This window comes from Dipteris shenzhenensis, chromosome 9, assembly GCF_047967505.1.
Source record: "Dipteris shenzhenensis isolate YYH24624 ecotype China chromosome 9, Dip_SZ_1.0, whole genome shotgun sequence".
In the NCBI taxonomy this organism is placed as follows: domain Eukaryota; kingdom Viridiplantae; phylum Streptophyta; class Polypodiopsida; order Gleicheniales; family Dipteridaceae; genus Dipteris; species Dipteris shenzhenensis.
The window spans coordinates 42,962,387-42,987,754 of record NC_141604.1 but is presented as its reverse complement, the minus strand read 5'-3'; the positions used below and the strand labels follow the sequence as shown (position 1 = coordinate 42,987,754).

Below are 25,368 nucleotides of genomic sequence, written 5' to 3'. Positions count from 1 at the left end.
GATGTGAAGAGTGAGATATAGATAGAGATAGAGGGTTGCAATGAGGACAAGGAGGATGAAGAGAGAAAAGAGACAAAAAGAATATTGTGTGTGTGTGTGTGTGTGTGCGTGTGTGTGTGTGTGTGTGTGTGTGTGTGTGAGAGAGAGAGAGAGAGAGAGAGAGATCACGAAGAGAGAGCATGAAGAGAGAGATGTCAGAGAGGGGGGATGGTAATGTGTTAAATAAGACACACACACACACACAGATGTGTCATAAGTGGAACAGGTGGAACAAAACATGTTGGTTGCCAAAAAAACTCGCACCAAAACTCGCTCCTCGGACACACTCATAATCGACATTTTTTAAAGGATGGATAAGCAATGCTTATATGAGCATCGTGTGTGCTCATATTTACATGCATACTGACCTTGCTCATAACGGACCATTGATCTGAATGTGCCAATGCTCTTACTCATATGTATATGCACATAAAGGTGATGCATGAAGAGCGTTACACCTATGTCTGGAGAAATCCATCAACCTCTACCGAGGTCTACACAAAAGGCAACGTAGTATCTACTACCATCATTAACATAGGCAATCTTATATCGATTATTAACATGCTATAATTCACAAGAACCAGCTTAAAGTGAAAGGTTTTTGGGATGAACTGAGTTTTCTATCTATATGCTTGCATAAGAGTCTATTAGTGAGCACTCCCAATCAATATCTCATTGATGGGCTAAGCGTGGCGTATGAGATGATGCCACTGTAAAGGAGAGAACTGGGTGGCTTATACCTTACTACCAAGGTTGGGAGATCACATCTTGTACATACCTTGTAGTGCGACTAATCGTTGTGTCGTGTCAAGATTGGCACTATGATAGGAAGAGATTTATAGACGGTCGAAGCTAGCTGAGCTTTGAAGAAGGATATTTTACACGTAAGCTGAGCATAGCTATTATTGCAACTCATCTTTAAAGGCCAAATGGAGCTTATTGGACTCTATTTGATATTGAGCTCATAGCTATCGGAGCCACTCCTTGGTTCAAGACTTTCCACACAATTTGTAAGGAGACTCACATGTTGCTAGCTCCCTGATGTGAAAATTATATAAGTCTTACCTGCTGGCAGTGATTGGAGCTACTCAGTCTCTACTTGCAGCTTCTTGATGGACTCTATGGTCCAAGACATGACTCCCCATAGTTTGCAAGAAGGCAATACAATTGTGCATTGAGACGAGTCAAATGTAGACTATTTAAAGGGTGTAGGTGACATTATGTTAGTTGTCGATTGACTTACACCAATCATTCCTACTAGTCACCCTTAGGTTTCCAAAAAGCACCATGTATGGTACACAAATAGCCACCATCCAACGTTTCATCCCATATAATGGGAATAATTATTTTGTTTTCCCTTTCATTAAAATACCAATGCGAGTTTATTTGAACTTTTCACATGTAACCAATGTGACCTCTTTGTAACCCATTGAAAAATATATAAATATTTATTTATTTGGCTTATTACATGAGGATAGAAAAAATTCCTTTAGATTGTCTAGGTAAGAAAGAACCCACAAAGCCAAAAACGATTTTTTCGCCCTCGTCTATGTTGTACATCAATTCTTGATAGAAATTGCCAATGATTATATTGTGTGTGTGCATGTGTGTATGCATGCGAGTTTTCAAATTTCTTATGAGCATGCCTCCAATAGCTGAGAGCGTCCAAAAATGCCGTAATCGTACAGATCCAACTATCATTCTGTGGCATGCATTCCAGTAGGTCACATATACTGTCAGTGTGTGCCAAACTTGAAACAAAAATTGAAATTGTGCATCCACTTTAATCCAGAATTCTTCAGTGGTTGCTGCAATGATTTGCAAACATTTTAATTATCTTCTTGATGACCTAGTGAGCACATGCCTCACCACACTAACCAGTTGATGGTTCCACTGTAGCCTTCTTTTCCTTTTTATCCTTCTTCTCCCTCTTTTTCAAAGAATCCATGTGTGCTTTCAGCACCGTGGCATATGCCATTTGAAAACGTTGATGATCCTTAGCTGATAGCTGGCAAAAACCAAACAATCAGCAATCTCAATCAATTGTAACAATATGACTCCATCTGTCCTAATCTTGTAATGATGCACACCTGGGACAAGCCCCCCTGAAATTCCCTCTTAAATAATCATTACATCTACTATAATGGAAAAAGCAAATTGGTAAGAGTTTTATATCATACCATGCACCAAAAAATGAGGAGGTAAGCTTCAAACCAGGACCACTAAAATTAAAACTTAATAGAAAAAGGAAAACCAAATGCGTATACTCCTTTTCACTACTCTGCTAGCATTGCCATAACAAGTCCCTTCAGTCACAGGGCAGTAGTTGAAAAGATCTGATGCTTTCAATGCAGTATGCACCTACTCCACCCCTAGACATATACACTCCTTGAACAGGTCACCATGCTGCAAGTCTAGGTCATTGCACAATGCAGATCAAATACAAAGAAGGCACTAGAGTTAGCTTTCAGTGATTCAGCAAACTTGGGCTTCTTCCCTTCAGTCTTCATATTTGGATCGGCTACAGCATGGGTACTCCATGCTTCAAGACTCCTGTCTCTCTTTCTTAGCACATACAAATTACAACTGGCATTCTAGGTTTTCTTATGGTGCACTCTTCAAGAAGAGTAGTAATAATGCATTCTAACAATTGCTTTTGGCTTTTTCCGCTGTGCAGGTGCAGGCTCATCGCAAAGCCTCTCTTTTTCTCTCAAGGGCAAAAGCTTCCCTGCTCTCTTTGCCCTTCTTCCTTGGGGAGTCATCTGTTCTTTGTCTTTGCAAAATGGTGCCAAGGTCCTACCAATGCCGGTATGAATACATGCCACACCCAAGGCGTCCAAACTTATGGGATGCATCTCATACTAAGACTCCTCAAGATGTCATGTAATTGACAGCAATGCAATATGTTAAAAACGTCCCACCTGTTGCCAAATCTGAAGCACAAGTAGCATATCTATTATCAATGATCAGTCATGATTCATTTATCAACAGGATTTTGCTTATGCCCCACGTCCTAACTCCAAATTTGGTCCAAAAGCAGTTGTGACTTGCTTTGAGTTGTGAATTCAATAACCAGTTTTCTTGAATTCTAAATTTAAGGTTTCTAAATTCTAAAGTTCAAGGCTTCTAATGTATAAAATAGTGTGTTTGTTTATGCGTATGGTGACGTGGCGTTCCCTTCCTGTTCCCGCTCCCTAGGATTTTGGCATTTCCATTCAGGTCGGCGTTCCATTGGCATGCCCATTCCCCAATAACTATGGAATCAGATTCAGAAGCAAAAGAGCCAGAACCACCAAAGAAGAAAACCCCTGCAAAGGAGAAAAGATTACCACGGTGGTAATTCCACATCAGTGGATGAGTAGACGGAGCATTTTGTGAAGTTCTTTCTACTGTCTTTTCTCTTGCATCTCTGTGTAACTGTGGGTCCATTTACAGTGTACTATTCCGTGTAATTTGCATAGAGTTTGCATTCCTTTTCCACTGAGAGAGCAGGTTTTACAGCCCTCTGACACATCTAACAAAGTATGTCCAGAGGGAGAAGCATTGATTCTCCAACAATACATACTCAAGCCAACATGATATCCTATATCCCAGATCAAATGCCAGAGTTGGGGGCACCTTTAAAGCAGCATGAGGACAAAACTAGAGTGATAGAAGGTAGCATCTCGAGCGATGCAGTGTTCATGTCACAACAAATATTGGAGTAGATTAACTAGAGGCGCCATTTGCTTGCATCAAGATTTGAGTCTCTTCAGGAAGGGTGAGCCCAAGGTAGTCAACAAGTTCAAGCCATGGCTAGCAATGGTCAAAATATATCCTAGAATGGAATGGTGCTTAGGAGTGGGGAAACCTGACTATGCAGAGATTGTGCAGCAGGTCTTCCACCATCTCCTAGGCAAAGGCAATATGTATTGGAGTGTAACTACTCAATCAGACTAATCCATAGGTAGTAAAAGTGAGGACTCCACATGAAGGTTATCCAGGTGATCAAGCATTTGAAGATTTTCAGTCTAAGAGTTTGTGTAAGTTCTTGATGAGCACAAGACAAACTCATTGTCAAGGCATCGCTAAATACATGTACATTTGATGTACTTACGAGGCTAGAATCCGATACTTACAAAACATTGAGAACATGGCCTATGTGGATTATAGCAGTTTATCCCATACCGATAGTGTGATGTACCTCTGCATTGTTGCATAACTGGGTTATAAGAGCACATGTAAACAGTAGTCAGGCTGAAATTACCGTTGTACTAATGGTCCTTTTGCCATCTGTTGCTCGCACCAAACAGCGGAATTCTGTATTCTCCACCACAGCCTGATTTTGAGACTTAGCAGCAAATCTTCTTATCTTTCTCTTCTTCAAAGATGCTGCACACATCATTATAAAACAATTGAAACAAGAACTACAAATGTCAATTTTCTGAATCATACAATGCACAGAACATTCTATATTGTGTCTACAACAAAACACTTGAACCACAAATGCTTTCCCGTCATGATAGCATAACGAAATATCAACAATCACTGAAATTAAGAAACAAAGATATGACTGTGTTTTAGAACCTATAAAACTCATAATGTCAAGCAAGTGTAACAAACATGCAAGCTAAGTTCTTATTTGACAAGCTTGTCTGTGCTAAGCAGAAGTGTAAAGACTAGCTAAAATAAAAGAGAGAATCCACGTATGTATGCATACATGAAATGGTCAAAACCTGGTACAAAATGTCTTGCTCATGTGTCACCATCTAGCAGCCTGTATGCCTGTATGTTGCCTTTTACCTCCGTCTGGCACCTCTCAACTCTGTCAGCCTGCTTGCTCAACAAGAGCTGGGCTGGCTATATACTTCTCCCACATGCCACTCCTTGTTGCTCTTCTCCCTGCTGGCACTTGCTGAATGCCAAGAACCCCCCCCCCAATGGGTGCCTTTATATACGACATGGATGCCTTAACAGACCGGCTGACCAGTCTATCTACCAACCGTACAGCTGTACGGCCAACTTGCAGACCCAATGACTGTGGGACCGACCTGCTCCAGCAGACTGCCAACCCTGTCAGCCTCCTGACCCTATTCTAGGCCTATAATAGGCCCGTTGCATGTCCCTATTGCTGGGCTAATACCCTGTGGAAGCTCACCAAATGACAAGGTTTGCATGATTCGCAATGTTGCTTTAACTGACCGATCGACTTTATTGCAACACATTTCTAAAGAAGATCATGAGAAAGCATGCAAAGAGGCCCAATCCAAAACCCCAGAATTTTATTCCAGGTTACTTCTTCTTGTTAAGAGAAACACATATTGTTGTTGATTCCTCATTTCTTATTTTCAAATTATTCAGTACCGATTGCATATAATATCACAAGTAGCAAACACTTCCACACAATATTTTTGCAAAAGAACTTCGTGATAGAAACTAGAGAACACAAACTGAAATCTGAAAATTAGAGTTGCAGCACTTAGATTCTTCGCAATAGAATAGAGGGATAGAAGAAGCACACGCAACACTAGGGCCCAAAAACAAGCGCCAAACCCCCCCGAAGGACTTTATTGCAGTAGAAAATACTTTGTACAACTTGCTCTGAGAAGAGCATGAAGCTGAGTACAGCTCTTCCATCCATCTAGGAGCCTTGAGGCCCTTCTTTTATGGACTTGGCCTAGCTTGTGCTTTTACAAAAGCTAACCCTGCTTTTTAGGCTAGTTTTTACATAAAGCTAGCTTTAACTGCTTTTCTCCATCATTAAAGCGCTTTTTCAGCTCACTGCCTAGGGATTCTTTGGAATAGGGGCTAACAACCAAGGTGGCCGAATATACAACCATCTGATCCCTCTTGGGGTGATGTTGTAGAAAACACCTGCAAGCCAAGCCTTGCAGAAACGTTCCCATCGTGCGATGGTAGCTCGAGAACCTGGAGAGCCTCGCTCCCAAATGGCGTGAAGCGTGAAGATGATGTCCTGTCAGATGGCTACCAAGGTGGCCGACGGTGGAACATGGTGCTGGCCCATAACCCAGTTGCAGCGAGCAACCCAGATGTTCCATGCCGTAATGCTGGCTACTGTCTCCCACACGCTATCCTCCCACAAAGGAAGAGGTCGATGACTAGTTAGGGGTCGCCTCATGAAACTCAATGCTGTGAATGCACAGGCCTTGTATCCTGTATGCTGGAGAGACCACGTCAATGGAAAAGGCATGGCCACCCTCTGACAACGAAGCAACCATGCCCCACATGAAGTCCCTATGCGTGCCCTGAAGCCTCGCCACGATCCGAAGCACTCCTCGCCATATCCTCTATGCTGCTGGGCAGCTCCAAAGACAGTGGGGGATCGTCTCCAAAGTCCCAATCGTGCATCTATGGCAGCTGCCATCCACCCGCATCAGCTCCAACCAAGGGCCAACAGACAGACCTCCATGCGCTATCATCCAGAAAAAGTACAAGTTCTTCAGCGGTCGGAGACTGGACCAAATGCGTGTCCATAACCTAGAACTCACCTCTCGAGGTACCTGTTGCGTTGCCCAATGCCTCTCTCTCGACAGAGTCCAAGCTACCGCCTCCAACTGCATGTGGCATCCTATGCATATAGTATAAGAGAAGAACGGCACCTCCAGCATGCGACCATACTGATCCCGTAACTCCGAGTGGCCAAATCAGAGGCTGTCGTGCAAACTCCTCAAAAAACTGAGGACTAGCCCGGATAAGACCCCCGCCAATCGCTGCCAAACTCTAAAGAGACTCCGCATCAAGGGAGAGCCCTTCCCTGTAAGGGGGGCCTCCGAGAAGAGCCATCTGTGTAATTGCTGCCACTGATCACCCGTGTGGGGGGTGTTCCAAAGGAGACCGCGCTGCAGGGCTCCGTACCTGGAGTGAGGCCCCTCACTACCAACTTGCCCAACAAGGCTAGTGTTCGGCACAAGCTTTGGTACTAGAGCTCCGCCAAACTCTCTCTTGCAGGAATGGCCTTGGTGGCTAACCAGGTCCTCCTTGCTACCGCCTGGTACATAGCCTCGTGCTAGTGTTTTCACAAGGGATGCATGGGACAACTAAGGTGCTTGGTGCGCAATTTTCTCTGGGTAGGATCGGATGGCACACGTAACACCCCAGCCAAGGTAGCCTAACAGACAGTGATCCTACCCCAAGCCCAAGGAGGATTGGGTATCATTGATCCAGAGATGCAGAGTTCTCTAGAACCGGGGAGATCCGCTGCTCTGCTGAAATATCAATGCCAACCTAGCAGCCAAGGTATCTCGCTACCTGCCCCCTCGGAATCTACCGGAAGCCTAGTGCTGAGCCCCAATCCTGGATCTCCTGTACCGCCTCTGTCACTACAAGAAAGCCGACTAATTTGGTCCAATTGATCCTGGAGCTTGAGGCTAGACAATACACTACCCTAACTGGATCCAAGCTCCGAGCTGAGCCCTCTACAAAAAGGGTTGTGTCATCTGCAAACTCTGAGTCCAAAAGCTCCTCCTCCTGTCAAATCGGGAACCTCATCCCCGTGAGTCCGGCCGACTGAGACCTCAAAAAATACCCTAGGGCCTCAGCCACAAAGAGGAATAAGAAAGGGGCAAGGGGGCATCCCTGCCGAACCGAGCAGGAAAGCCAAAAGGCCTCCCCCATGTAGCCACCAATAAGTATCTGGCTCGAACTACATGCATAAAGGGCTGAGACACCCCTGATCCAGTGATCCGAAAAGCCAAGCCTCTGCATGGTGCCCTCCAAGAAAGACCACTCCACTCTGTCATAAGTCTTCTCGAAAACCAAAAGCAAAATTGCGAGAGGCTGAGACTCCTCTCTAGCCCAATCCAGTGCCTCCCAGAAAGTAAAGATGTTGTCCAGGATGCTACGCTCCTGGACAAAACCTGTCTGCGTGTCATGGATGATGTCCACTAGGTGAGGGCCAAGCCGCAAGCTCAAGACCTTGGCCAAGGTCTTGTACGCAGTGTCAAGGAGAGTGATCGGTCTCCACTGTCTCAAGTCTGAGCGATCCCTCCCCTTCGGGATCAAGCATATCCAGCCACGACTCAGGGTCAAAGAAAACCGGGGACAGCCCATCCTCCCCGGGGCACTTTTGGGATGGAAGAGCCCGAACGGCCTCCCAAAGCTTTGCATCCGAAAAAGGCGCATCTGACTGGCTGCTCACACTCCGGGAGACCACCTCCAAAACGTGCGCCCAAATTGAATCTCATGCTGCCAAAACTTGCGAAGACCCCTCCTCGGTCTGGAACAAGCGCCGATAGAAATCCGAGATCCACTCCAAGATCTCCTACGGATCCGAGTGCATCTGCCCACTAGAGGCTCTCAATCTCTGCAAGTGTGCGTCAACTGATCATCCTGTCACCCTGTTGTACCCACCAAGATCTAGAGGAGTGGTAGGAGTACTCTGCCCATCTCACCCCAGTATCCTGAAGCTCCAAGCAAGCACACTCATATCGGTTTGCTAACCACTGCAACTCCGAATCCTACTCCCGAAGACCTTCAATGGAGGCCAAGTCCCACCGCAAAGCCCTCTCTCTCTCCTGAAGAGTATGACGGAAGTGCATAGCATGGGTGCGAAGCTCCTCACTGCTCCGCTGAATCGCCTCAACTGCCCACACGTCCCACCCTCCCCGCGGGGGGGACTCAGGCTGCTACCAAACAATTGTAGCAAAGCATCTGGAATGCAGACCCCTCTCTGCAATAGGCCACGACAGGGCTGCTGTAGGAGTCCACTACTCCTCTCCAGATGCCGCAAAGAGAAACCTCCAGAAAGGGGGCGCGACCGCGAGCCAAACACTCCTATAGAGCGTCCTCGAGGCTGCAAATTCAAGACAGACACCTCTAGATCCATCGGGTATCTGTCAGGAATCTCAAGATAAATCCACAATCCTAGCCGCCAGAACTCTCTAGGTAAAGCCTGTCCTAGACGAGGCTTGGGACCTGGAAGCTGCGAAAACGGACTGCTTGAGCTCTATTGCGTGGAGGAGGACGCACCCGAACTAGGCTGCCTCAAGAAGCGTCTCGGGGGTGTCCACAATCACTCTAAGCCTGGGGACCCCATCATCTGCGACCACTGTGGCTGCCGAGGGAGGAGGAGACTTCAGCACCGTACCAAAACATCCTCCGATAGAATGGAGAATGGATCTATACTCCTTCAGGAGCCCCAGGAATCGGAGCGTCATCGGGAACCGAGGTACGTGGTGAGTCGTGTCCATGTCCGCCACTGTGAAGCCATGGTACCAAGGGAAGAGGAAGACCAGATGAGGACCAAGAAAGATAGGGCTCTGCTCCACAAATGACAAGGTGGTCTCTGGAGAGACCAGCTAGAGAAGGTAGACCCCTCTCCCATAGATGGTGACCTCCTAGATGTCGTCATCCCCTCGGGCTAAACTCTCCTGAAGCCAATCCCGAATCTGTCGCCTCGAGGGAGCGAGCCCAACAATCTGGCCTACCAAGGCCCTGTCCTGAAGAACCTCCACTGCACTTTGAACCTATTGCTTATCCTCCGGGGAGAGCAAAACCTTAACAATATTGGGAGTCGAAGGTGCTGCCATTTGAGCACCTCTTGCCTAACCAAGGGTCACTGTCAAGGTTGATCTTCAGAAAAAAAGCAAATAGCCCGCTGCTGCGTGAAAAGGAAGGCGGAACAAAGGGATACCCTCCACTACAGCCAATGGGTCACAGCAAAGTGAAATAGGAGTTTTCACCGTGTATGCAACTGATGCACTCGCCTTTTCTTGCCTGAGAAGAATACCTCAACTAGAGGTGTATTGCATTCACAACTCGTGCCAGTTGACAGGCTGTCAACTCAATGCAAAAACCCCCATAGTTGCTTAGGCATTCACTTACTATTGCCCCTGTTCTGGCTGCTGCAGAAAGCACTGAAAATGCATCTGTTTTCCCCTTTTTCTATGCAAAGGCGTGCATCTTTTATACTCAGCAAATCTCTGATGTTCTGCTGATTTTCTGACACTAAAAGGACTGACAGATGGGTGGCAAAAACCATCTCTGCAATTGTCTCTTTTTCCCCCTTTTTTTTTTTGGGACAGTAACCGGATGAGTAACCGACTGGTTACCCTAACCAGACTAACTGGCTCTGGTCTGGTTAGTCTGTAACTGAGATCTAACCAGAGTAACTGGACTGATCACAGTCTGGTTACACTAACCAAACTGGTCTGATTAGGTCAGGCTAACTGGGGTACTGGTTCAACTAACCAATGTCAACTAACCAGGGTCAACCAAACCATGGTTAACTAACTGCAGTTAAATTAACCAGGATTACCCTAACCACAGTCAGCCGCCTCAACTGCCACGTGTCACTCTAAAGTCTTCTCATTTATGAGTAGTGTTTCCTTAAACAAATTCAAGAAAAGAATTCACTATTCTCCTTGCATTGCCATACAAGGGTTAGATCTTCATAAGGCAAACTTTATCAACATCAAAGAGATACGTAGCCTTAATAAAACTGTTACTTGGAACCTTTCCATATCCTATTTCTTTGAGAATCCTCTCAAATCTTTCTGATGAAGTGATAAACTCCGGAGCGATACTCTTCCAAGTATTGTACAGCTCAACTTGGAAGTTCCTTTGGAAAGAACTGTGCATTGGAGAATATCTGCAATTCACTGATCTGGTGCTTCCTTATACATAAAATATCTTGCTACCAAACACTTAACGTGCTGGTCAGGTGTGAACTTGGAGGGTTCTCAAACTTTCCAAAAGGACATATAATTGACAGATGAACTGAAAAACTCTGGCCTTAATAATCCATGATAAATCATAAGAGTTCTTGTATAAAACAACTCAATGGAAACTATTGAATAATAGAATCCTAAATGAAATACTGGGCCAATAGTGACCAAATAGAATCATGTCATCATTTAAAAAACTGGTTCTTGAATATATCATGCACTCTCATAAGAACTTCTGTTTATTCAATACACAATTCCCAATAAGGGAACTGTGGAATGCTAAAAATCATGAATTGGTCCATGATGACCGTATTCAAAACTGTTATATAGAGAACTGGTACTTGAACATGCCATGCCCCAGAAGAAAACAACAGAAGAAAACAACAAAACTGAATTTCATAACCGAAACTCCTCTGGAAATGAGATAATATAACTTGAAACTGAAATACTTGGTCAATTCTGACCACATGGAATTCCGCCATAAAGGATCTGTATCTTGATCATCTCATCCTCCATTAACTGCTTATCATGACTAGCATTATAACTCAATTCCATAATTGAAGATCATAAAATCAGGCGCATGACTCTCAACTTGCCAACTTTGAATACACTATCCTCAAATAGGGTCTCATGGATCTAACTCTTCAATTTATACACGTAGTCTCTAACACTTCTCCTCTTTGGCATGAGCTGCTCAAACCCATAAATTCGATATAATAACTTTGTGATTCTTTTGTCTTGATACTATGTATACAAAAGTTTGATGAGACCAAACAAATAGTCCATAGCCTTAACCACATAGGTCACAAAAAACTAGTTCCATAATAGAGACTATATCACTCGTGTACAATAACTTGGAATCCTCCAAAACTGAAATATAACTCGGAATAGCTAGCTTGTCCATCAAGGAATACTTTAGGACCACATATGTATGTATAAGCAATCTTGTGTGCTTGGCTTTTGATTCCTGAAACAATCAAGGAAACAGCACACTTCTTTCCCTGTAATAAGGTACAAGGATTAGATCTTTAAATAAAGATAAATCAAACTTCATAATCATGAAAGAAATACTTAGTTTTAGATGTCCCATAAACATTTCACTAAGAAGTGGTACTCTCTTGCTTTTGCCATTTCAGCCAATAGTTCTCGATAGGAATCCTCATCCTAGGACCTTCTTTCCTTCATCTCGCAATCTTGCTTAGGCGCTTGTACTTGTGAGGGCTGAGAGGCCGCGTCCATGATGAGAAAAACGAAATAGCAACTACTGTTGTTCGTTGCTTTTTGCTGCTTTTTACGCCACTATGGAGAAAAGAAGGTTGTGTGTGCACAAAAAGTGGTTGCATTTTGTGAAAAGCAGGTGCTTTTTGAGAGGAGCAGATGCTTTTCATGATAAGCAAGTGCTTTTTTTGCTGCGAGAATTCTGAGCAAGAGATTGTAAGCACGTCACCAAAGATGATGACAAGATGAATGTCTTTCCCACTTGATAGATCACAGAGAAGAGAAGAAAATAGCCCAAGAGATAGGTTGATAGAAAGAGAAGAAACGTCTGATCAAGACGAATTTATGCCTCCTGAAAGATGCGCCTCAGTAACTCCATTCTGGTCCTGGATGCCGCACAGACCTGCAGCAATGCTTGCTGCCCTCCAACCTGCCCCTGACAGCTCCACCTGGCTGTCCTTGCAGGATTTCCTCTGCACCAGGCTGATGCTGCTCCAGTCGCAGCCATCTGACACCTTCTCAAGCAGTCCTTGCTGCCCACATGGAAGCTAGCATTCCAACCATGTGGCAGCCCTGCCATTGCTGTCAGTTTTGCCCCCGTGGATGCCCACGTGGCATCTCTGATGCACATCCCCCATGCTCCCCTCATTTGGGGACTCACAAATGGGGAGGTGACCTACATAACTCCAACACTTCCTCTATCTGAGGCACTTGGGAATCCGTTTACCTGATACGAGAGCATTTTATCATCGAGGATGCTGATGCCTGAAGAGGGAAGGAATGTTACATTCCTCATACAGATCAATGACAAGAAATCCTTAGAGAGACTGCTGTGATGTATGTAAATGTAAATGGGTGGTTGTCATGTGTAGGAATAATTACAGTCAAGGATTTGTTTGTCAAGGTCTTTGGTGATGGGTTCAGAGACGACTAGAAGGTTCAATGGACCTCTGCGCATGTTTGGTTTGGGGTGATTTCTAATCCATCTGCTTAGGGGCAAAGTAGTGGCTGAAAAATAAAAAGAACACCCAAGAGGGCTAAAATGTTGATGCACATGGCAAGTAGCCATGTTAAGTAAGGAAGCATGTGAGTGGATTGCAACTGGCTAGGAGGAGATTTAGTCTCGGATACCTATGAGTGTGTGACATTAGAAAAGGAACGTTGTCATTATGTGCATCATTGAGCCCGACTGGAAGAAAGCACAGAGGATTGGGAAAAGGAGAAAAAGCTAGACAACTCATAATCACATTCCAAAATGCCCCAGCATGGATGAAGGTCCAAAGACACGAGCAATACCTCAAAGGGCACTCAATCGAGGTGGATGAGGTCCTTACCAAAGTCAATATTCTCAATCAATGGCTAAACTGGAAAAAGTAAAAAATGCCAAGAACACAAAACCTAGGGACTCGAGACCCTCAGGGTCAAGATAAGGAATATAGAAGGGTTACCTCTGGATAAGACTTTGGCACTGATATGTGTGCAAAGACTGAGATTTTCAGAGCACTAGAAATCTGGGAGCATGAAGGCACTGAGACACCAACCCTAGAAGTGTTCACAAAGACATCAATTTGGAATAAGAAAGACCACATAGGAGGGGAGGTTTTGGCATGATAACATGCTATATCAAGATAGGGTGGGACAAGGCAGTAGAGGTTGTGAAGGCAAACCCACATGTGGCCGGAAATCAGGAAAGCAAAGGAAAAAATCTTCTTTGTAGCCTGGTACTTTGCTCCCCCACAATCCCCCATCTACAAGAAAAATGGACATATATCTAGTAGAGGAATACTCCAAGAAAGGTGCAATCATGCTAGCAAGAGATTTCAATACATCAATCAAGCACCAACAATAGTGTAAGGTAGAAACCCAATGTGGATGAATGAACTCGAGAAAGAAAAGGAAACAACAGGCTCGCGTCTCAAAACAGACGGAAGAAGACACCGCATGGGGGAGACACTTGCTCACCATCTGTGGATGTTTAAGCTTGAAGATAGCAAGGCCTTTGACAACACAAATGGCTTCACATGCATAATCACACAAGAGTCCAATGCGGTTGATTACCTCATAATACCCATGGATTGATGATAAAGCACTTGAATCAGACCACAAAGTTATTTCACTCTCCATGCAGGGCGTAACTAAATACATGGCAAACCTTCTATGTTTGAGATCCAAGGTCTTCAACAAGCTCCGATGTAGGCAAAGGAATGCCCTGTAGCAGCTGGTACAACATGGAGTGTCACCACAATGTAAATATCCTAAGTCAAAGTACAGTTGACCATTTATTTGATCATAATTAAAGAGTTTTATATGTGTTAATTATGATCAAAGAGTTATTTTAATGGTCAAAGGATTGGTTACGGGCCAAGATACTTGACTCTAGTCAAGTAAACCGGACTTCGGTCAAGGAGACTTGGTTTATTACCAAGAGGGTTAATTGCGGTTAACCAGAGAACCACAGAGCTGACTACGGTCAGAGAGTGTTGACGTCGGTCAACAAGACTTGGCATGCGCCAAGAGGGTTAACCCTGGTTAACCAAGATGTGCCAACTTCGGTTGGAGAGACTTGGCTATAATTAAGGCGCCTCGACCCTTGGTCAAAGCTCCTTAATTATAATCAAGAGTGTTGACTCCGGTCAACCAGAGAATAAATATAAATTTTTATATTTGTTAGATGTGCACATGTGTTCAGTGGGGACGCCCACCGTGACTAGAATTAGTCCACAGTGTGTTATTTGCATGCAAAGCGCTAACAATTAATGGGTGCCATGGTGGTGCACTTTAATTAATTGTTGCAAGTACTAGGAAGAATTATTTTTCCTAAGCACTACGGGAGCCTGACAAGCATCTAGGAGGCGGTTCGTGTGACCAAGTGCTTGGAAGACTCCAGAATGGCCCTTGGTGGCATGTAATAGGACCTAGTCTAGATTTTAGACAAGTGGCATGTTGCCAATTTGAAATGAGCTTGAAGCTCTTGTAATAAAGGGGATTTTTCACGTTTTGAAAAAAAAGAGAGAGAGTACCAGACAGCTCTACGCTGAACCTTTGTAACAGATTCTCTTCAGGTAATAAAATACCTTCGGGGGGTTCCAGCCCGACATGTTGTCCTGGGCCCTATTGTCTTTGTAGAGAGAGGGAGAGAGGGAGAGTGGAAAAGCAGTGTACTTGCTGGTTATTACGAAGGAAGTTACCTTCGCAATTATTGCTGTCTCTCAGAAGAGCAAGATGGGTTTCAAAGAGCATGTGAGATACCGTCTGGTTTTATAAGCTTCCGTCTGGTATGCACAGAGCTGACGTGGTGCTCACACGTGGCACACAGGTGACGTGGCGGCCACACGTGCGAGCTGACGTGGCGCCCACGTGGCAAAGGTCTTGACAGGTTCAACTGACGTGGCAGACACGTGTGGATGCTGATGTGGCAGTGGGAGCACATGCTGACATGGCACACAGTTGAGGTGGACACATTTGCTGATGTGGCAGACCATGAGTTCATCTAACCTAACCTTGGTTAGTGAACTGGTTAGAGGTCTAGTTAGCTTGACTCAACTAGACTAGTCTGGTCATTGTAACCAGACTATGCCTAGTTCAATTCAGTCGGTGGCCTAGTTACAGACCAACTAGTCTGTCAATCTAACCAGACCAGAACAGGATTGATCTGGTTAGAGTAACCAGCCGGTTACCCATCCAGTTACTGTCAAAAAAAAAAAAAAAAGAAGTTGCAGAGATTGTTTCTACTAGCAGTTTTCACCTATCTGAGAAAGTATTTACTGTCAGAAAAGCAGCAGAAAAGAAGAGAAAACAGAGAAAACAGAGAAAGCAGACTTTTACTATCAGAAAAGCAGAGAAAAGCAGAGAAAACAGAGATTTGCAGAAAAAGAGTATGCATGCCTTTGAGCAGTGAAAAGAGGGAAAAACAAATGCCTTTTGAAGCCATCTGCAGCAGCCAGAAAAAGGGCAATATAGTTGTTGATGCTTTGGCAACTGTGTGGGTATATGCCTTGAATTGATAGCCAGTACTGGCATAGATTGTGAATGCAAGACACCTCTTGTTGAGGTAAATTTTCTCTTTGAAAAGCGAAGGCAGCGTGCATCAGTTGCATACACAGTGTGTACGTGAGAAATTTTGCACATCTCAGACGAGTTGTAAGAAGATGGCTCAATCACCTATCCAGTGGGATTCACAAGATAGGGATGCGCATCCAAATCAGAGAAGTGTGCAACAAACTCAGCAAGAATTTGAGCAGATGGTACGCACTCGTATACAAGAGATGGAAAATCTCAGAAAGGATCCAAGGGCTCAGCATTTGTTTCAAGCAGAAGCTATGCCTAATGCAGTATATGACGTGCCAATGCCAGAGGCACACTCTCGTGTACAACCAGAGAAAGAGAGATCTCATAGGGGATGGTCTCATAGCAGGAAGAGATCGAGGCACCATCACCGATCTCCTAGTCCATCACCGTCTACCCCGAGTTCGACTTCTGTATCTTCTTCTTCTTTATCAGATAAACCATCCAGGAAAAGAAGAAAACACAAGAAGTCTAGGAAGAGAAAGTCTTCCAGAGAGACCAAGGAATTCAAAGAGGGAGGTAAATCTGTCAAGTTTATGACCTACAATGGCCAGTATGGTCATACAAACAAAGCATTGCAGCTGGGCCCTATTGTCTTTGTAGAGAGAGGGAGAGAGGGAGAGTGGAAAAGAAGTGTACTTGCTGGTTATTACAAAGGAAGTTACGTTCGCAATTATTGCTGTCTCTCAGAAGAGCGAGATGGGTTTCAAAGAGCGTGTGAGATACCGTCTGGTTTTATAAGCTTCCGTCTGGTTTTATGGAGTGCATGGAACTCAGCAATAACAGAAGAAAAAACAGTAAGGGAAGGGAATACAAAACAGTAACCTGAAAAGAAAAAAAAAGAGGAGGTACAAACAGCTCAAAAGAGACCCAAGACAATGCTTCAAAACACTCCATGCAAAAAAATCTCAAAACTCCATATGGGCTCCATGTGGGGAGACTCTTGACTTTCTCAATATTTTAAGAGTCTTGAGCATCTTTTGATGGAACACATGGCAAGAGTAGCCAAAAAGAACATGGATGGTTACATACGGGGTTATGTGATTGATGGGGAAAAGAATCTACAGGCAGCAATTGTAAATTGGTGAAGAAGGGTGACAAAATCTCTATAAAAGGAGCCCTCCTCTCCCTTGTTCATCATCTCTTCCACCATTAGGCGTCATGTTGTTGTTAGCTCTAGTCTCCTCAAGCCTCTTCCATGAGCCTTCTCTCCCTCTTGTAGATATTCTCTTATGTAGACTCTTAAGTCCATCTCTCTCTAGTTCATTCTCTCTCTATGAGTAGTCTTGAAGCTTCCGCTTCCTCTTGTACGTATGAAACTTGTGTTTATAGTATTTTGAGTTGCATTGGAGTGGAGTCACACTCTATTGGTAATGAAAGTCACTTCACGTTCTCTCTCTTGATTGTCTCTTCCCTTTTTCCATTGTTTTCTCTTCCAAAGTGCTCAAAAGTGTTGTCTATTCGGCCGCTCATTGCGCATACATGGTTTATCTATTTCCGAAGTCACAAAGGGAGCTCTTCCTTCCCTTCTAGGCGACCTCTATGGGACTTGGATCGTTGATGAAGTCTAATCATGGAGGTAGTATTCTCCCAAGTTGGCACCAGTAGAAGGAGTAAGTCTTTTTCATGACAGTTTGACATAACTTTTTGCTCGATGGTCCAATTTGAACGAAACTTATATCAGCGCGAAGCTCTCTTCAAGGAGCATCATCCTATGTCTTTAGTTATTGTATTAGATATCAAACCAAAAATCTCTGACTCTCTGTGTGTGACTGTTTCTTTTTCAGACAGTTTTTACCCCCGCCCAATAAACTGCCCATATCTTTCCGACCGCTTCTCTGTTTCTTACAAAACTTATATCAGAGCAAGCCCATTTCAAGGCACATCTTGATATGTGTTTGAATATTTGATATCATGTCTCTACTGAAAGTTATGGGTCTCTGTGTCTAATGACAGTTTGCAGAGTGTTTTGAGCTAATTGTAAAAGTATCTATGAAGGAGGTGCAATGTTTCTCCAGAACCTACCCACCCGATCCAATCAGTCCCTTCAAACTCCTCGATATATATTAGTTCATGTCATGTTGAGCTGTAAGATCTTCTTTCAACAACATATCGCTCTTTTCTTTGGCACAGACCGGCTTGCTGAGATTAATCTCAGCCTCCACTGATCCTTTCCTTCTCCCTATGCTTGAGTACAACATCACTTGGGATGTTACCATCTTCATTCTCATCTAAGGGAGGATAGTATGGTATGGTCTCTTGGTATAAAAGCTTCTTTTTAATGTCCCTTTCCCAGTGATGAATATCTCTATCACTCAGTTTGAAAGCAGCAGGAAGTGAAGAGGTGCGTGAAGTTTATTACCCCCAACTTCATGTCACAACACCCTCTTCGACAGCCACCAAGAGTATAGGAGCTTACATCAAGGAGAGATTGGCACATTGCAGTAAAGTCTTGGACCACGATCGCAAGGGATGCAAACATATGAGCTATCATTGCTGACAGCTATTTTTAAAGCTGTAACATGTAATTTTTTCATGGGCTCACATGATCTAGAGGCGGAGAAGGGCAGGTCGGCAAGACCCAAGATCCCCAGAGAGGAAAGAACCTGCAAATCTGCCCCACAAGGGAGGTACAAAATGAACAACTAATAGCTAGTACCAATGTTTTTTTTAAAGGCAAATTTTAGAGATCTGTGCTCATTAAGGTTTGGGGCCAAAAAATGGGAGAACAAAGCATTTAAAAATTTTTGGAAAAATGTGTGTTGAACACTAAAAGACAGCCAAACTTGGATAGCCCATATCTTTTAATGCCCAATCTAACGGTGTCATGTTGTATATCATATCAGTAACAAGGCATGATATGTTTGTTGTACCTTTTAATAAAGCTATATTATGAAAATAAGCATTCTATGAGGTTATGACTAATTTTGTCCATCCAATTAAGGGCAAGGTCGCCCATTTTAGGCTATCATTTCTCAAGGGTGGGGATGGTAGGACAGCCCACTTAGGCTAGCATATTTCAAAGGAGGGTCTCCCAACAACAAACAGCTTGTAGAGGCACAATTAGTGAGACATAATGTAACCTTCATGCACTTACATTGTTATCAAAGCGTATAATACACTTTACACAAATGGGAATAGTGCAATACATTTATTATAGTGATGTGTAGGTTCTCGACAATGTTATGGTCTAATAACTATTTTTTGAAATTTTACACATTTTAAAACTTCCAGCAATCCGAAACTTTACAGATTTTTTTACGAACCTTTGGGAACTCATTTCTGAAACCCGTTTCAACATTCTGGGTAGCTATGCAGAAGGCCAGAGGCAGTGGCACTCTATTTTATTCTGAGCCTGAACGCCCGAAATGCCTAAGGTCTCATTTAAAGGCGCTTTAGAAAGCACAAATTTCAATGCAGGATATAAAGCATGCATAAAAGAGACAGCAAAGAAGAAAGTGTTTTCTACACTGGAAACCACATATTTCTGAATCATGCCAACAAACAATGTACTAAGCTTATGTCCGTCAAATTTGATGACCATTATGGTCGACAAAAAATCCTTGTTTGAACACCTTTCAAATGTTCCATGGAACCAAATATAGATGTAAGGCCACTATTTGATTAGAAGCTACTAACGCTTATCGCATGAAGGAACTTTTTTAAATAGAATTAAAGGATGGTTAATCTGAAAAGGCAGTGTCACACTAATGAGAGGATCATGCCCCAAAAGACAGTACGCTAAACCAGATTGATTAGACATCATGAATGCATACATTCAGTCACTCGGGAGTTTCAAATGACACATAGATGTACATAATGTTCAAAATTGCAAGGCCTTCGACATATTGCTGCTGCGTTTTCACACGTCTGATATACAACACATCCTGCCATACATGTCTCAAGCACATCAGGTTGTTTTGACTGCTTTTGGTTCTGAACCAAGTCAAAACTTTCATTAAAGCCTAACCTTCGTATCCTTGAGTAGACTTGACTTACAGCGTTTAAGTGTAACCCATACTGATCCAGATTCTCGATGCTGCTCATAAAGTTTTGTAAGTTCATTCAAAAATGGATCAGGGTCCAATAGAACCTGCATTAACATTCATTTTTTAGAAATTATCAATTTAAAAACATATGTATTCAGAATGAAAAAAGAAAACCAAATACATTTGCAACATCACAACAAAGATAAGTAAGATCGAAGCATAACCAAAATATATAAATATCAAATGCCTGCAGAGAGTGACCAAAAAGCATGACAATTAAGCAAAAGCAGAAGACAATGAAAACCAGTTTTCCTTTTCCTGGAGATACAGTAAATCTGGTGCTTTGCAACTTTATTTTGGTACTCAAGAGCTCTTCACTTTAATTGTTAAAATTAGCCCTGCTAAAAGACCACGCCATTTCCTGTCATACCAAATCAACCTTACAAAACGTACACAACAACTTTAAACCTCTCCACACAAACTGCTCATAAGAAATTAAGTTTAAAATGCTCCAGCAAATCCAGCACCCATAAAGGAAGCTCTTCAGCTTCAATTATTTCATACAAACCCCCCATGCCATGCGCAAATGCATGATGTGCATTGCATGCAAGCCTATGAATAAGTACATTAGAAGCCTAAAACGGACTGGAAAAAGTATGCACATGAGCATGTATACATTCACTTTATCTCAACCCTCAAGATCGATCTATTTGGCACAATGGCACAGCCAAACCTAGATGACAAGAACCTTGTCACCTCAGGCCTGAGACAATGAGACGGGGATAAAAACAAATGTGTAATCACAAAGTGGAGAAACATAGCAGAGTACTTCCAAGAAATGACTTTCCCAATCTTAGCATTAGAGAAATGCATGCAAATATCATACTATCAACCCAAGCTAAGTATCTTGGATTTCCTTCAATCAGAAAGCAACAAGGCCATTAGACCCTACTTCTTGCAAGTTCTCAAGGTCATCAGTAGCACAAGGCACACATACTACGTGTAAAGATTAATCATCCATAGGGAGGAAGAACAGTCATTCAAGCTCAACCCCTAATTTAGGTCTCACACACATTTCTAGGGTAAGCCATTTTGCCACTTTGTCACACTCATCTTCTCTCAGATTGAGAGTGGGAACATTGCACTGTACACACTAGTTTCCCCTATGAAGGTTATACTGAGTTTCCATTTCCAACTCGCATTTTGCGCACAATACCATGACAAGTTTGCAGCAATAGGTGTGCTGGATTCCTCTTACACTAAATGCATATAAGATAGGTTTCTAAGGTTACAAAGACCATGCGTACGCCGTAGTCTATGGATACATGTGGAACTTCTCATGTGACTCACCACGAGCTTGCTCAAAATTTATAGGAAGCATATAGCAAGGACTTGGCCAACAACCTCGTGCCCATCAGATTTAATCCTAAGATCTGAAAGCACCTGATGAGCTCAAGTAGCCTGCCCATGCCTAGCTTTCGCCTAGTGGGATCAACCATTCGATGCCAACAACTTCACCACTAGGTGCCCCTAATATTCAAAAAATCATATTAATTAATGAGTTGGGGGGAGGAGAGGAGAGTGGTATATGATGGCAAATTATTTAAGCATAAAGGAGCGGGGGGGGCAATAATTAGTCTCGCGTGGGGGAGGGAGAAAGAAAGAAAGAAATTCTATCAGAGTCTTCGAAAGACCAATGGGTCTATGAGACTGAAAGAAAACCTGATACAAATCACAGTATGGGTGGAGCTACTAAAACGAGCATACATAATCAAATACATCTGAGTGTGACAATGAAAAGAAAAAAGATTGGAGCGGAGCGGAATCCTCCGTATGTCATGTCGCCCTAGCTTGAATTAAATAAAATGGGAGGGGCATTAAGGAGGGAGGGACGTGTGAGATTGAGGAAGGGGGACCACTTATGAAGGGCATTAAAAAGGAAAGGACATCCCAAAGGGGGAGGGGGAGGGGGATGAGGAAGGATTTATAAGGAAAGAGGCGTATAATATTACTTAATAGCCTAGTGGTAGGGCTCATGCTTTGGAAAAAGAAGGCTTTGAGTTCAAATCTTGGTTTTTCTTGAACGTTTGGGGAAGCCCCCTTGGACATAGTCTATGCATAAAATAAATTAAGCTATGGAGAGACATAGGTTAATAAATGCATGAATAAATTAAGCCATAGATAAACATAGCTTAATTAAGCCTCTATGCACCAAAACTAATTAATTAATTGAATTTGGTAGAAGAACTGAATAGGAAGCCAATTTTCCCTATTGCATTAGAGCAATGCTGAAGCATAATGGGCATCCTGTTACATTTGAGGGATGCAAGTTGATCCCAGCCGAAACTCAAAATTCAATTTACAGCAAGGAGATCCTTGGAGTTATCCACATCCTCAAAACGTATAAGCACTTCCATTTGCGAAAAAAAGACTTCCCTTAAATATGAACAAAACCCACGAGAGTAAGCTCAAAGCAGAAATAGATCATGCAATGCATGAGAAAAAACACTCCTCCGAAAGAGGTGGAAAACATCCAAGGTTGAGGCAAAAAATGCCATCTCAAGCCCATAGTAGACTCAGAGAAGAAGAGGGAGCCCCTCCACTCTATAAAGAACGTAGCCCTCTTACCACAGCTATGCCAGAGAACCCATGCATGCTCGCCCAAATGGCCATCAGTGTATATATAGTGTATGTCCATATGCTGGCCAAAGTGTGAGAAGGGTGAACCTGGAATCCATCCAATGTCTCTATGCATCTGTCTCTCCAAATATGCCATGCTGCAATACTCGCCAGTATCTCCCAAGAAGAGTCCACAGAGGCATGCTATGGTGAAGCAAGAACATCACTCAGCTAAGTGGCATCAAAGCAATAAGGCCCAAGAAGAGTCATGTCTCTCATAAAAGACCTAAGACCTCGAAAGAGAGAGCCAAGCAATTAAGCCCCAAGTCATGAAGAAGGGGAAATGGACAAAGGTACTAAAAATCCTGGCCATCCCCCTTCAAATAATCATCGTTTGTCTACAATCCTATAAGCAATGCTGAACTGAATCCACAACGGAAAGACAACATGGACATCTACGGTCGGTTCCGAACCTGGATCTCCACAGGTTCATTGCAATCCCACCATGAATAGAAAGCCAAAAGAAAAGAGTGATTTTTCTATTCTTGAGGGATTTCGAGAGTCTCTTCCAATATGTCAGCATAAATCTAAAACCTCTCCCAATGGCCTCCAACCTCTACAACTCAGCTGAAATCTCCTGGTATTGCTAACAATGTAACGAAAGAAGGGGAGGATCTTCTCTTAGTGCCCTTCATCAATCCACTCCCACTCCCCCGGATCCCACTGCAAAAACTTTATGGGAACACCCCCATAAAGCCACAACCTCCATGCACCCAAGGTAATAAGACGCAGGCGAGGGTCCATGTACCACACTGAGTCTACACCAAGATCCACAAACCCCACAATCCTGACAAGCTGAAATGCAAACTCTAATAAAACATCATCCGTCGATCTAGACAGCCTACCCCTCAAGGACATCCGTCGATCTCATGTTTCCACTTGGATGGGAGTTTTCACGAGAGCTGGCATTCCTCTACAGGTTATTGCTTTTCGTGGTGCAGATGGTTTTTAAGCACTTCCAATTAGGATAGAGTTCCCCATTCAAACTGACCATCAGGCATTGCTGTGGTTACAGGCCATGCCCACAGTGGTTCAACCGTATGACTCAATCTAGCCAAACATTTCAGTAATTTGGGGGACGATCGATCTAGCCAAACATTTCAGTAATTTGGGGGATGATTGAGTACATCCCATGTGGACAGATTCAGCAATTTCATCATGTAGATTCTGTGCAAGAGTACAATCAACGCTCACATGTTCATCAGATATTGGTACCCGTTGTATGAAACTCCAACAGCCATTGTGTTGAATGGAGACTCCAAGTTCGCCAATCTGTTCTCGAAGGGCACTTTTCAACTTCTTTGGTAGACAGCTGAATTTCTGTAACAGTTTCCACCCTTAGACGGCTGGACAGACAGAGATCTACAATCAGTTGCCATTTAACATACTGAGTACTATGTTAGAAAGACACAGTCCTGATGGAATCAGTAATAAGTATCGTCCATTGTTTCCACGAGACGAATCGCATTCCACCAATATCAGTAGGGCCTCGTATGGAGAAGCTTTTGGGGAAAAGTTCAATTCCAGGACTTCCAATGAGGCAGATGAGATCACTAAATCTTTGGAACAAATTCTAGAATCAGTGAAGCACAAGATTGCCAAAGCTTAGGAGCGCTACCAAGTCCAAGCCAATGAACACTGCAAAGATGTGGACATGCATGCTTTTGGTCTTTATCTAGTTCTTCTTTTCACCATTCTTCTTTTCACCAGAGACATGAACAGCCACACCCAGTAATGCCCGGTATTCAGTCTGATGCCCTCACGGATATTTCAATTGCTCCTATTAAAAAGACCTCCCCCAAAAGTCTGTTGTAAACCTGAATCATACATCATATGACGAACCATGTTTGACAAGGTCCTATTCATTCTCTCTGCAATGCCATTCTCTTGAGATTTGTAGGCATGAGATTTGTAGGCATGTAAGAGTTGCCTTCGTATCCATTTGAACAAACGAAATTCCTCACCTGAGCAATACTGACCGCATCGTCAGCCTAAATTGCAAGTAGCTTCTCCCATCTTTCTTTCTACAGTGGCTTTGATAACTTCGAAGATTCAAAACCTCAAAACCTCTGACTTCTTCTTGAGCAAAAATGCAAAAGACTTTCACTTTTAGTCACCTTCAAAAGTTAACATACATGTATTATGTATAGTAAGCGCCTCCCTTTGTCATGACGCGTACATCAAAATGTACTAGCTGCAACCTTGCTATAAGCTGTGATCTAAAAAACAGATCAAGCTTCCTCCTTGTCATGGATTTATAAGCCCAGCAACGACATCCCCGCACACCACAACTTTAAAGATCATGATAGCAACAAAGAGAACTAGAATGGTCAGAATGCGACTAAGGTGATCCAAGCAATGCATTATATAGGATCTTACAACCGTCGCAAGCCACATAATCTCCCTCAATCTAAGAAGATATCAACGCACCCACGCATCAAGCTAACCTATCTAAATTATGTTGCGCAAGAGAAAACAGAAACAGCAAACAGCGATAGGGCTATCCCCTAACCCTAAATTCAAACAAAAAACATGATAGCGGGGAGAGAAATGTGTTAAAACGCATACCATGTCTGCAATCAAGTCGATCAAAGGCTGGGCTTCGAGGCAGACTTGCAGAATGGTTTACAATTGGGTTAAGTATTGAGAAAATCAATTACAAAAGATAACATTATTAGAGAGAAGAGAGAGGCTATCGGAATGAAGGACTAAGA

The 25,368-nt window shown here is 43.3% G+C and overlaps 1 protein-coding gene across 1 annotated transcript; it reads right to left on the bottom strand.

Moving 5' to 3' along the window:
• Nucleotides 1-1,664: 1,664 nt before the first annotated feature.
• LOC147898672 (Signal recognition particle, SRP9/SRP14 subunit) lies at nt 1,665-25,368 on the bottom strand. The gene is made up of 4 exons (XM_087379474.1): nt 25,223-25,368; nt 19,986-20,079; nt 4,286-4,410; nt 1,665-2,047 (listed from the first exon to the last, which is right to left on the bottom strand). The coding sequence occupies exons 1-4, from the start codon at nt 25,223-25,225 to the stop codon at nt 1,913-1,915; spliced, it is 357 nt and encodes a 118-aa protein (XP_087235600.1). The 5' UTR covers nt 25,226-25,368; the 3' UTR covers nt 1,665-1,912.